Source organism: Anarhichas minor, unplaced genomic scaffold, assembly GCF_050575085.1.
Source record: "Anarhichas minor isolate MPS153535 unplaced genomic scaffold, ASM5057508v1 ptg000017l, whole genome shotgun sequence".
In the NCBI taxonomy this organism is placed as follows: domain Eukaryota; kingdom Metazoa; phylum Chordata; class Actinopteri; order Perciformes; family Anarhichadidae; genus Anarhichas; species Anarhichas minor.
Window position 1 is genome coordinate 7966326 of NW_027466463.1, and position 14469 is coordinate 7980794.

Here is a 14469-nt window from a genome sequence, read left to right on the forward strand (position 1 = left end):
GCTTTTCAAAACCACCTTTATTTTTCAGAGATATTCTCATTTTCTCATAAAAAACGGGCAAATCAAACTTTGTTTGAAATGATCCCAACTCACAGACATACGATCAGGGGTCACAAACAGTTTGGAGCCGCTGCACTGAGGTTAAGTGAGATTTCATTTGGGTGAACTGATCCTTTAAATGAAGATTAGATAAAGATAAAGAAGAACTGAGATGAGTTTGGTTGACTCTTGAAACAACATATTTCATATTAAGACCAGGTGAAGAGTTTACCACTTGTTTTATAGAAAATGAAATTGTATGACTCAGTACCAGACTAAATCACTTAAAGATGAATAAAGTTTGTCGAGTGCAGAATTCCTGGCCTACACAGTAAAAGATGCTTATGCAGACATTTTGTTCACAATAACCCGAGAACATTATTTCATAAAATTCACGGAAAAGCATGCCAGCCCTGTTGCCCACCACACTGCGGCGCGTCATATCCCGCCTTAGCTATGATGTCATTGATCATGATCTTAGTGACATGGTTTAGATTTTGCTCTGTCTCCTTGACACAGCTTCGTGTCTGTTTGTACATGTTAGTGTGTTTGTGCATGCGAATCCCTACTTTGCAAAACAGTCTCCGCAAAGTGATCACACCCTTTACACACAAGTCTGCAGAGTAATGGCTCAATAAGCTATGGATCACCGCATCACTGAGTTATGCATCCGGGTGCCTCTTTTCCTCATTTGAAGGCAAATTTTGGCCATTAGCATTACATTACAGCATTACATAAGCCCATCTTCTAAAAGGTTTGAATGGGTCCGAGATGTCATTAGAAGATGCCATGCAGGCCACCTCTCCCCTTCGGATACACTCTCTGCTCGGATGGCCCATTTGCCTGTCAGAAAGCATTTCCCCCGTTAAGCAGCTACAAAGCCCAAAATACAGCAGCTCCCCTATACAGAAGCCAGAAAAACGCTCAATTTAGTGTGTGTGTGTGTGTGTGCCTGGACCCTGTCATTACACTGTTTAAAACCCCACAGTTGAATAATAGCGTTAATTTCTTTTAGCCAGGAGGAAAACAAATTCCCATAAAAGAGAAGACAGACTTAAAACAAACCAGTAAAAAGCACCAATCAAAGAATTTTAAATCAGTGTTAGGACAAGAACATTCAGTGCTTTTTAAACGTTGCATGCTTAGTAAATAATCTAGTTAAAAATGTCCCTGTAGCTCAAACCAAGATGAGGGTCCAAAAGCTATAAAAGCGCTTTCACATGAAGTGGGTTCCGGGTATGAACCACACCCATAATCCGCATGCTCGGCGTCAGTCCGGAACATAGATAAGGAGGCAGTTTGTGTTATATGACCTCATAGCATAGACTTCTTGTATATAAGAAGTGAACATAGTCACCGTGACGTCACCCATTGGTAGGAGGACTATGGACAAGGTAGCCCCGCCCTAAAGCCTACTCCTCTTTATGGTCTATTTCACTCTAAATGGACCATCACTTACTAAATGAACATCATGCTGTATTGAAGAAGACTTGAAACTAGAGATTGAGACCATAAACTCATGTTTACAATGTTTACTGAGGTGATAAATCAAGAGAGAAGTAGAGCCATTTTCCCATAGACTTCTATACAACCAGAGGAGTCGCCCCCTGATGGGCAATAAAGAGAATGCAAGAACAAGACACTCGATATGATGGCTTAAAAAGTCTAAAGATTGTCCATCCATGTAGTTTCCAACCTATACATTTTGCTTCGTCCTCCCTCGTTGTATCGCTCGGCTACATACTTCAATCTTCATAGATGTTGTTTCAAAGGTGTATTTTCCTGTTAGCTACAGGTCTCATCTGTGTGTATCGTCCTTATCTTTGTGTGCGTTTGTTTTCTCTGCTCACCAGCCGTTGTCTCTCCCTGCCTAGATCCCTCTAGCGGAGATGGAAGCTCTGTCTCTGGCCTCTGAGAAATCCTGGTCCCTAGCTCTGACAGACGACTCGGCCCCTGACGATTTTAACCCTCTCTTTCTAACCAGTCTGGAATGCAATGTACTGACAGTTCCTCTCTTCCTCTTTCTCCATCCCTCTTCCTCCTCTTCCGCTCTGCAGTATCTTTGTAGTGTTTCCTTTCACGGGGCACTTCCAAAGCCACTTTGTACTCCCAACTACTCTCACACACTTGGGTGTAACAGGTTTACATTGACGGGGGGGAAACCAAGTGGATGCTCAATTAGCTAAACAGCTGATTAGCACCAGTAGTCCCAGCACAATTAAAAGCATTTAAGAGGGCTATAATGATCTTTTCCAATAGTTTCCTATAATTTCTGTTATGTAACTGTAAATCCATCGGAAAATGTTCCTGGAAACCACCGTGTCATTTGTTATTACCTATTGGGACAATGGAGAGTTCAGTTGATACATTTCCAATTCATTTGTAATGCTCGCAAAACATTAGGAGTCTTATAGTCAGTGTAGCAGCATACAGTATACGATCCAACATGTATTGAGAATAAAGTGTCCAATGATGAATATTTAATTAGGATTAACTCAGAACTTTATCTCTATCTTCTCAATAATTAGTCACAAATGGCATCATTTTTTCCAGGAAACTTTAGAGGAAATTACCAGGATATTACAGACCCATGTGTACGCCTTGAATACGTGTCTTATTGGCTGGCATGTGTGAGGTAAAACCCTATTACAGATCAGTTCTTAAGGGCACACACTGTTGCAACACTATTTAGTTTATGCCCCGAGGAAAACAAATGGAGCCGGCTGCGTTAGGTGGTCATGTTAGCGCAGTCACTCCATCACTCCATAATGTCTGGATCTAAAAAATGACAGACTCGCTGGAAGGAACGCCACTGCTCATAGAGTTCTTTGTCACCACCTCATCCATTATTTTCTCCTACCAGGACACGTCCTGCATTTATACTTATGAATGCATCCTCACCAGGATTAGTCCATACATTCCTCTATGATATCCCGCCCCAGTTGGCTCTGGGGTAGAATATACTTTCATTGAAAGGACACCTTCCCACAAAAAAATTAATTGAATGTCAACTGGGTGTCAGGGTACAATTAACAACCAGTTTGGCACATTAATGATCACATCACTCCCCTGTATTCACATGTCTTCCCCAGAGAGGGGCCACTGTAACCTTGGCAGATTGTGCTGGGACAAACGTACAAAAAAAAAAGAAGTAAGAGAGTGAAGAAGTAAAGGAGTACAAGAGGCGTTGAAAGACCCTGGTGAATCTAACCATGTGCCCTCTTTCTCTTCCCTTTCTCATTCCACCTTTCCAGCCTAATGTGTGTTACTCTCCAGTCCAGTCCAGTAGAGTAGTGCGCCTCCTCACCTGCCAGTTTGCGGTTTTCTCTCCTTTGTCTCTACTCTTATCTCTTAATTTCCCTTCACCTCTCTCTCACTGTAAACTAATTTCCTGCCTTCTTTATTTTTCTTATGTGCTTTACATGTGAGTCTCGTGGTCCTTTCCTATCGGTCTTCCTCTTGAGTTTGTCCTCGTCTTCTGTCCTCTGGGGTTGTGGTACTCCTCTCTTGAGTTGTTGTGTGTTTGCTACTGGGGTTGTAAAGTGCGCTGGAGCTCCAGTAGCTCTGTGGTGAATGTGAACTGGTTCTGTAGTGGATCAGACTGCCCCAGTTGCCACACAATCACGGAGCAGGCTTGCTTAAAGTGACGGGGCTGTGGGGGGTTAATGCAGACACATGACATAGAGTGTCTTACGCTTAAAAAATTGCGTTTGGAAATTTCTACCTAGCATGGTCTCCTTTCTGTGATATGTGGCAGCTCTGTGCCAGTCAACTCCAACATGCAAAGATCCTGTCTGTTTTCTGTGTATGCTGATGACCACTGCCTCTTTGCTCACATGGTGTCTTAATTAAAAATATATCAACTGTAAATGTGTTAGAAAGAGTGTGAAAGTTCTTTGAGTTGAAGAGAAGCCCTGATTCATCCAGCTCCAGAGGGACCCTGACTCCCTTGTCTCTTTCCCCAGCCGGAGCAGCTGGATCCTGGGGAGCCACTGGGGGACAACCTGCTGAGTGTCAGGAAGCCTGTGGTGGGACGCACACACTCCCTGCCCAACGACAGCTACATGTTCCTCCCCCTGCAGCCCGTTGGCAACGCGGCCCCGCCTCCGGCACACCTTCTAGCACAGACACAGGGGCCCCAGCACATACTGGGCACCCACAGGGGCCAATCAGGTAATGTGATACAGTATTTATTTCATTTTAAATAAGCCTCACAACAAATTGAAACTAGCACCTGCGACAAAACACAGCACCAACTGTTTTGTAATGCAAAACAGTTGCATCTGTTTAGCTCATTTACTTGTTTTGATCCGGAATCTGTGAGAACTCATTAGGATAGGAGAGACATGGGAGGCCTTGTAACATTTGGTATCTGTAACATAATGCAAGTTGACATCAACCCATGAAGATGCAGGTCATTTCCTCTGAGAACTAAACCCACCAGCTGCACCTGTTCTGATGTTTTTTTCATATTCTGTGCTGCGCTGGTTTATGTGCAGGTTCCAGCAGCTCAGTGCGTTCCCAACCGGAGGAGCGTTCCCAGCAGCTGAACATCCCCGCGGACCTCTTCAGACCCATCAGCCCCCACAGCCACTCCGACTCGGAGAGCATTCCACGACTTCCCCCTCCCAGACGAGCACACACACTCAGCCGAACGCTCCGCAGACAGGTGACTAAATCCCACTGTTTCAGATGTTCCCTTTACTCCAAAATCAGTCTTATAATCTTCTCCTGTCTGTGTCTGTACTGTGTGGGATGAAAGCTCAGTCAAAGTTATTCATTAGACAAAAAAATATTATAACTGTTTTTTTAAATCTCTTTAAATCTCAGATTTTCCCAACAAGTGAGGCCTTAGGCTGCGGTGGCCCTGAGAGGCAAGTGAGAAAAAAATATTCTGGCAATCCATTTTCTAAGTCTTCTTTTTATTTTGACTAAAGCACACGTTTTGCCAATAATACTTTTTCTAAGTTACTTTTTTTCATCTGTGAAAACAGGTCAACAGTATGAGCAGGTGATTTTGTTTTTGTAAGGATCAGTGTTGTTGTAATACTCACTGTGGCCACAAGAGGCTGAACTGCCCCGTGTTTTAAATAGGACTGAAAGCACTCTAAACATAAGTTACATATATTGTGTTAGCCAGTTATTTAACAATTACTGTCATGTCGTTCTTTTGGCTAGAAATGTATTTTAATAATCATTAATCTCACATTTGGGAAAACAATAACGCTTTTAGTCTTATTATGAACATGGGGTGATTGTGCGCTTCAGCCTCCTGTGGACAGAATTAGTATTACAACAACAAACACTTAGAAAGGTGATCCTGACAAAAAAATAAAAACATCTGTGACAAACCCTCTTTTTCCCACGCTTTTACAGATGAAAATAAAATAACCTTTTTTTCAGCCGTTCCTAAAATCATGAACACAAGAGAGAAAACACTTCAGATCAGTCTTAGAAAATGGATGAACACATTTTCTGTCTCACTTGCTTCTCGGGGCTTCTGTATATTGACACCTTGTTGCAGAGAGAAATTGGTCGAGAGCTTTCCTAATTCTCTTTCCTCGTTGCATGTTCTAAAACACTTTCACTTTTCTTCCTCCTTCTCTCTCCCCCTTTTCCCCGGTATTCCTATTTGTTATTAACTTATCCGCTGCCTCATTCTCCTTATGGTATCTGTTACTCTCTGATCTCAGCTCAGTTGGGCCCAAAAGCCGCCCGACCCCGAGCTACTGCTCAAACACAGATACTCCTGTTTCTGAAACCGCAACAAACCGCAGACTTTAGCTACCACTGGGCCTTTCAGAAACAATGGACTCCATGTTCATCTTCCAAGAGACAACCAGATTAACACAGACACACAGGCTTCCCCTCCCTTTTTCCCCCCTTTGTCACTCATTTGATTTTTGTCTCCTGCTAACCATCAGCCACAAAGCATCTAAAACTCTCTACCAGGAAGCTCTGCCGGTGGGACATCTTACTGGGACTTTGAGTTTATTCATTCTTCTCTACTCTTATACGAGCAGCAGGAGCTAGGTGTAGCATCGCAGCAGGAGCTAGGTGTAGCATCGCGTCAGTGGATTCGGTAGCTAAGTGATAGAATGTATTCAAGCCAGACAAAGACGCCGCTCGGCTTAGACATTTACCCACAATGCAGTGCACTTACTACATTACAAACTATACAACTCAGGGGATTGCTACAGAACAGACAGCGAGTGCTGTCCATATGCATTTGCCCATTTTGTACATGCAGTACCACAGTGATAGAGCACTTGTGAATTTTCTATTGACTAGGTTAGTGCTTTAACGGCATATAGCTGTTAACTCTATTGCAGTAGTTATTGCACTTAACCCGATATTGCTTAACAAAGTGTGACAGGGTGAGCTTTCCTTAGTAACGTTCCAGTTATTGTCTGTTGCTTGGTGTTCTATTGCTGTGGCTGGTGATTGGCCTGGCCTGGTTGTGATATCTTTGACCACAAGGTGTCTCTGTGGCCCCACCACTCGAGGCTGAGGCAGGGACACCCATGAGTCCAAACATTTCTCAAAGTGCTGTGCCCCTTAAACTCACGCATGCCACGCTTCCTCATCCCTACATATTCTGGTCGGTGAGGAACATTTTATGAGTTTTAGCAACCATTGCGCTTACTAAACCTTCCTCTTCCTACAGTCGTTGCATGTTACGGTTGCCCTCTGGCTATTGGCCTCACACCCTGTAGATGGTTTTGTTCAGAGGCGAGGACGACGGCGGGGGAACCACTCGTCAGAATTTGGTTGTAAATTTAACGACAAAACTGCACCGCCGACGGTTTACAGGGTGTCGAGTGAATGGTCAAAGGTTTCGCGGGTTAGGTGGTCTGGTTCAGAGTTCACTGTGTTAGCCAGCACTCAATCTGACGAGTACTTCTGTCCAACTAAAACAACAGCAGTGTACACTTTACTGATGGTAAAAAAACAGATAAGAGCTTAAATATAAGTAGTTCATTTTTACAGTCATCACGACCCTTTAAAGAGCCCCTCCTGCCTGTGTTAAGGTAAAATAATACTCTGCTTTGAATAATCATTGTGTATGATATAGGTTTTCAACAGAAATGTCTGATTATTTTTAGTTAAAAATGATTTAAATTACATCTACTCCTTCTGCCGTATCAAAAACATCCATAATCTATGAATAGGCAAAAAAAAATGTATCTCAAAAGTTGAACTGCTGGACACAAGATGTCGCCTACTTAACTTATGAGCCCCTTGAATGAATGAATATTAGATCCAAACTAGTTGAGATGTCACAAAGTCCTCACGGGACACGCGTGTTACATGTTAAACTAAGACGTAAGGTGAGCACAGAGAAACGAGTGCAGGAGGCATTCACAATGACTCCTATCAGACGTGAGAAAACTAAATACTGGCTCTGCCTCAACAGAAGCATTTGCACGGTCAATTAATAAAACAAGACCAAAGTTACTGAGTTAAAAACAAGTTACCCAACGTACTCTTGACAAATCGCAAGAATTGCGTAACCTCTGTGTTTCCATGTTATTGTTCATGGCAAGAGGTTGCAATTGCAATTCAACCCCACGCTGCCAAGTACATAGAGGACTCTGGGAATATGATGGCCAGATGGTGAACTTTGACCCAAACTACTGCTTCTCATCCTCATCACCTCAGAATAACTAGTCTCCCCCCTCTCATCTCCCCTGATCCCCCGTACCCTCGCTATCCCCCATCTCCTCCTCCCTTTCTTCACTGCACATTTACCTCCATCTCCTCACCCTTCTCTCCTAAATACCCCCCCCCCCCCCCCCCCCCTACATGCCCCGTCTTCCAGGTTGCCGTGTCTACTGATTCTCAGGAGGCCCTGTGCTCAGACGGAGGGGAGATCAATGAAGGACTTGTGAATGTGGCCTCTCTGGGCCTCCCTCCATCCCCCTCCACCTGTCCCTCCCCCTGCTCCCATCATTATCAGCAGCCCGCTCTCTGCCTGGTCCCCGCCACACCCGGCGCCTCCCCTAAACCCTCACACCCCAGCAGCGTGCACACCCAGCTTCATGACCAGCACTGCCTCGCCTCCCACTCCCCTACTTCCCCCTCGCCTCCTCCGCTCTTACCAGCCAGGCCGCACCAAGAGGAGGAGGCCTCGGCGGATCAGGAAGTGTCCCTCATTACCAACGCGGTGTTGGCTGGCAGCGGTGGCGTCACAGCGGAGGCCAGCGGCGATGGCGGTGCCGAGGCTTACAGCAGCTACGCCGGCTGCCAGGAGAGCCGGAGTCCAAGTCTGAGGCAACTGAAGAGGTTCCACAGCGCCGAGACGCAGGGCCCCAGCGCCCCCCCGCCCCGCCCCCGCCCTCACTCCTGGTTGGACGACCCACGATGTCACCCTGTGGAGGCGTGCGCCTCGGTGGAGTCCAGACCCCAGCGCAGCACCACGTCCACCTCCTCCGGCTTCGTTTCGCGGGCCAACAGCCTGCAGATCCACAGCCGGACCCCCACCCAGACCTCGCTGCCCTCACCCCGACACAAGAAGAAGATGAGTCCGCCCTGCATCTCTGTGGACCCCCCTGACGGACAGGAGGGCCTCTACCCGGGCCTGGGCGGACTCGTAGGCATGGGGCTGGGGGGATTAGGAATGCCCCCTCCTCTGCCCAGCAGGGACACCTGCCTGAGGAGAAGAGCGCCCTCCAGTGACTCCAAGGACTCCTTTGACCTGGGAGTTGGAGAGGGTTCGGGACAGGACGGAAGCTCCCCAAACCCCAACACCAACCCCAAGCTACTGACTCTTCCCAGAGAAGACAAGCCCTGAGCACTGAACACTGATACGGCGACACACACACACACACACACACACACACACACACATACACACGCACACAGCTGGACGAATCCTTCACACACACAAACACACGATGCACACTGTGTATCTGTGATGGTGATAGTTCTAGTAATAATGCTGTAGAGAGTAATAAAGGTAAAACTACAACAAACAGTAAAAACATCCTTGGTTTCATGAGGAGTGCAGTACTGTAGTAGTGTGACCATCCCTTGTCTTTGTATTGTTACTGCCAAAAGAACCAGAGAAGAAGAGAACACAGGAAACAACAACACAAACATGATTGTTTCTCTTCTGCTGCGTCTGCATGCCACTGGCTGCAGCTTGACCCCATAACCTCTGGAGTGACATCAGCCCCTGGGATTTGGCGCCCTCTGTGGTTGCCATCTGAACTGCCTGGTGTTGCACAGGGTGGGCTTTGCCCGATCAGTGGAGGTACAAAGCAATATGAACGTTTTAGAGACACTATTTTCTTAAATTATTGGGCCATAGTGTTTGTACAGGATGTTGTTGGGTTTTTTCATTCGATTGTTTTTTTCATGTCTTTTTTTTGTGATTTTCTTTGTTTGTTTTTTTTCAAAATGGTTTGTCTTTGTCCTTTTTTTCAATGTAGGATATTTCTAGCTTTCTTGGTTTACTGAGGAAAGTGAATGTTTTTCAAAGTGCTGAAAACCATGTATTTGTAGGAATAATATATAAATATATAGATATATATATATCTATATATATCTATATATATGAAAAAAACAAGTCATTAAACTGAGTTTGGATTTTTAAGCACACGCATTAGACTGTGGTGGTTTGATTGTTTGAGGAAAGAAGAGGTTGCGCTTGAAGTTTTTCCCATTGATTGCTTCATTCCACTGAGACCGCAACGAGGTTGTGAAGACGGACAAGAACAATTTTAGAAAAACAGCAATTTAAAATTGATTCGACAGTTTCTTTTTGTTTGTTTTTTACCTTTTCATCCAAAACTAGGCAAAGCAGTGGATCCCCGGTGGGGTTGAGGCGGGTCTGGGTGACTCAGCAGAGCAGACAGCTAGCAACGTAGTACGGTACCCACCTGTCACTCAAAGCAGCCGTGCCCTCAAAGGGCTCATAAATTGCCCTGCATCACAGTAAAACTGTCAATGTGGGCAATATAGTTAAGGGGGAACAACAGATTTCACCCATTGTACACAATACACATGTTGGGGAGTACTGCTGCATATGGGGGAAAGTGGTTTAAAGCCTTTTGTGGCTCCAGGGGAAGCTTTAGGAAGTCTAATAAATTGCCTCAAGCGATGTCACTTGAGTCACTGTTGGTTTAGTATGAAGACAATAAGGAAAATGTAAAAAAAAAAAAATATTTGGGGACGTGGAGTTCGAAACTGAGCTCTGTAGCCCGCTCCTCATCTCAGCTTGAGGCTACATTAGCTGCTGCAAACATGACACAGACGAATCTCCAATCCAGCTGTTGAAGGTCGGGTTGCATTGTGGGTAATGTAGGTGCCAGGTTTTGACAAGGACGAAGACTGAGCGGAGTAAATCAAGACGTTATCTGCTGCATTGATTTTGTTGCTTATTATTTTCACCTGTCCATCGTGAGTCCGACAATGTTGTCGGGAGAGCAACGTTAAATTGAGGGAGTACTCTTTAGAAGCAAGACCTGGTCCAATCACATCCGGTCCAGTGGGTACCATGAGCAGGTGCAGCATAAGTTTGGCTTAAGCCATAAAGACCGTCCTTGAATTAAAATTATCGGGTTAGGTTTCCTCCACTGCCACTACATTCACTTCCTGTGGAAAACTGTGAAGTAAATGTTCCCTGCTATTTAAAAAAAATATTATTTGTTTCAAATTTCATTCTCCAGCTTCACATTTCTAGACTGGAAAAGATGAAGGCTGCACAGAGGATGCATTGTTCAAAAAAATCTCTGCTCCTTTTGCAAGTTAAAGAGCTTTAGCTGCGTATCACATCATCGTCTCGAGGGATGCATACATGTTCTTCCACTTGGAACAGGATCTTCATCTTTTATTTCGAGCAACAGCATGTTATTTATATCTGTTTTCCCGTTCTTTCTTTTTTTTCTTTTTATTGAACTATTTAATGCACAGTTGCGTAGTTGCAGAGTTGTACGGCAGTGAGAATGATGTAACACTGGTTGTACTCTGAGCTCTCGCTATGCATGGTATTGTGACATGCATTAGCAGGAAACAAATGTGCCTAAAATATCCTGTCTGCTTTCAGAACGGACAAGCGGCAGCGTACGGTTAAAGAACGTTGGGGGCGAAGGAAACATGGCAACACACACCTGAACAGAAGTGAATGTATCTAATGAGGCACCAAATCCTTCTTACCTGTTGATTTCTGATGTTAATGATCAGTAGGAGTTGTCATGACAAGTAGGCAACAGGATTCACTCGGCAAATTCCATTCAAACGAATGAGAATAGATTCTAACCAAAACATAGATATGGAGGAAACAATATGACTTGTCAAACATGCTTATTCGCAGTGATCTGGCCTAATTTCTTTATCTTTAAACTGTAAAAAAAATGTGTTCTGACTTTTATGCTAAAGAATGAATGAAATCATTCAATATACAAAATGATGAAAGTGCTAACATCTCAGCAGGAGCTAAAGGGAACTCCTCAGGCAGTTGTGTTCAACAAACAACCGCCTTTGGAAATTGATATAATGTGAGCCTGAAACAACAAAGCAGCTATAAATGGCAGTAATAAAACATTTATATGATTTAAAGGGCTCATGCTGCAAAATTATAGAGCGACAATAAACCAATTAATTAAAACGTGTAAGCATCAATCTGATTAACAAATTAAGACGCTGTTTAGTTTTTACTGATTTTTCAAAGGCAGATGAAAGAAAGTCTAGACGTGTTTTACCCCTCTCCTGGGGACATACATCTGATTACACAGTTGCATTGTGGGGACTCACCTTCCCAAATGGGGAACATTCATGTCCCCAAAGTACAGTTCAGTACATGTTAGGATTAGGCTGGTAGCGGGTACGGTTAGGGTTACGGTAAGTCTCCAGGAAATTAATGTAAGTCGAGATAATGTCCTCAAAAGTCATGAAAACACAATAGTATGTTATGTTTGTGTGTGCGTGTGTGTGTGTGTATCTATCTGTGCATTGTGTGTGTGGGCTGCACACCGCTCCTGTTGAAATAAAGACCTGTTCTGGTAATAACAGTATCTCCCTGTCAGGGATAAGTGTTACCGACAACAATTAGACGGGTACTCTTGAAAATCAGCTTGGGGATTCAAATTAGCATCATAAACAACGAGCAAAACGGAGCTTCATTATGTAAATATGCTGAATTTCAATATTATCTGCCGCTCACTTTACAACAGTATACCATTATAACACAACACAACGTAATAGAATGATAGCATGAATTGTGGACCTAATTTATCTGCAAGAATTCAGTATTCTACACACATTCTGTCATTGGCTTTTTAGTTCTTCTAATATTCTCAATCTGCACAGGCAGCCATGCACATAGTAATACAATTTCATACTTGCTCAGACACAAATAATAAAAGCTTAAAAATGAAAGTGTACTCACCATCTGTCGGCTAAGAAGAGTTTGTATTTTGATCCCTCACAGTGGACGCCAGCTAGTCATTTGGGATGATTCACAGCACCGACAGTGGATTCCGATGGAGATGAACCCACTCCTGGCTGTGCTTTGAGCTGAAGGCTAACGTCATGCATGCTAACTTGCTCACATTGACAATGCTAACATGCAAGATGTTTAGCAAGTTTTGTGTTTCAATGTCAACCGTCTCAGATTAGCATTTTGGCATGCCAACATTAGCTTATTGGCAATTGTATTATTATTTTTGACCTAATGTAGCCCTTATGATAGCGCCAGACTCAAAGTGAAGGGGTCACCACAGTCAATAGAACTGATCCTGCAGGGGACATGAATATCTGTACCAAATTTGATGGCAATCCATCCGTTAGTTGTTGTGACATTTCTCATTGAGTGTAACTTAACAGCAGGATAAAATGCACTTGTAGCCACAAAAGTGATGTCACAGTGTATGGACACACCTTGGGTTACACGTCTCACTGCAGCAAGGTGAGAGGTTAAACCACTGGAAGTCATCAAAAACAAGATTTTTTTTTCATGTAGCTCCTTAAAACAAACAATGTTGACTTCATGGTGTCGTCAGAGGACATGCCTCGAGATCACTGGGATCAGTAGGCTTTATCTTCTGGGGACCACGAATGTCTGTACAAACAGCATCAAATATGTGCAGGGATATTTCAGCCTGGGGTACAGTCAGACAGACAGTCAGACAGAGCCACTGGTGTGAGTCTTTGAGACTCATCCATACAAAATCCGCTTAGAATTTAAATTCCGTAAGAAATAATAACTTGTGGATATAAATACTGATGACCAGGAATTACAGATCATTTATGGAGATTCATCTTCCATCTCAACTGCTGGTTCAAATGCATACAAACTTTACAGGAATCTCTGGTTCTCTTTGCATATGAATGAGCAGCAGTGAGGGCTCAGACATCTCAGGCGGTGGACTGTCTGCGAAAATATCATCTGAAGATTTAGAATGTAAATGTGGATTTCTATCCAGTAGTAATAGTGTGTGAACATCTCACGGTTTGCCTGAGGATGGATGATGATGCCTTGACGTGAGGAGTTCTAATGTTGCCTTTAAAGAAGTCGTAATCGCAAACTTTTTATAGTCTAAAATCTCGTGTACACGTGTAACCAATCCCAAGTGTCTGCGAATACATCAAATAACAGTCCAGACTGGCATTTCCACCTGCACTACTTTCCTTGAATACACCCAATAAATTGTCTGAGATGGCTGAACAGAAAAACCCATTTCAAACACAATTCCATTTTCTGTCCGTGATTCTCCCACATGTGCCTTCACTTTTGTCCACTCTTTCTTTCATCTCCTATCACACTCCCCACTGCTTTTTCTCTCACCTGTCTTGGTTTTCATCTTTTCGTTTTTACATTTCATGGCTGAGAGCAGGTTATCTGAGATGGGCTGGATTATTGTGAACACATGTATCATTTTCTGTAGGTCTGTATGATTACAGCTTCAACTGTCAATATCTGATGTCTAGTTAACACGAATCAGGTTAAGTTTCACGCCAATTTACGTTTATTTATTTTTTCATTATAATTGTTTTAACACTGACTTTATAATCTGTGATGTGACAGATTTTGGGCTGTGCTCAACATTTGGTAGGAGAAGGCGCCATTGGAGATCGTGCCCCAAGTGTCACTGCAGTGAAAAAAACAAGATGACTTTAGCTTGTAAAATATTTTTTAAACATATGTAGCATATATATTATTTATTTTTCAATTTTTCACACCATAGAAATTTGGTTTATTAATTGGTCTCGGATCCAAAACTGTCGCCGTGGTTCGGACAGAAACTATGCTGGTTTATGTAGGGTAGGGCCCGTCCTAATCCAAGAAGAATGACTCCTGTCCCATCTCTTTACTCTGTTATTCATATAGAACTGCATATTTAACTATATATATATATATATATATATATATATATATATATATATATATATATATATATATATATATATATATATATATATATATAT

General features: G+C 43.3%; 1 protein-coding gene across 1 annotated transcript in view; it reads left to right on the plus strand.

The window, feature by feature from the left end:
- cacna1g (calcium channel, voltage-dependent, T type, alpha 1G subunit) overlaps positions 1–9642 on the plus strand; it is a 208022-nt gene extending 198380 nt beyond the window's left edge. Inside the window, exons 36-38 of the mRNA XM_076093207.1 lie at positions 4005–4212; positions 4539–4708; positions 7862–9642. Coding sequence (XP_075949322.1) covers positions 4005–4212; positions 4539–4708; positions 7862–8833 — 1350 coding nt within the window. The 3' untranslated portion in view covers positions 8834–9642. The remainder of the gene's footprint in view (positions 1–4004; positions 4213–4538; positions 4709–7861) is intronic.
- The last annotated feature ends 4827 nt before the right edge of the window (positions 9643–14469 follow it).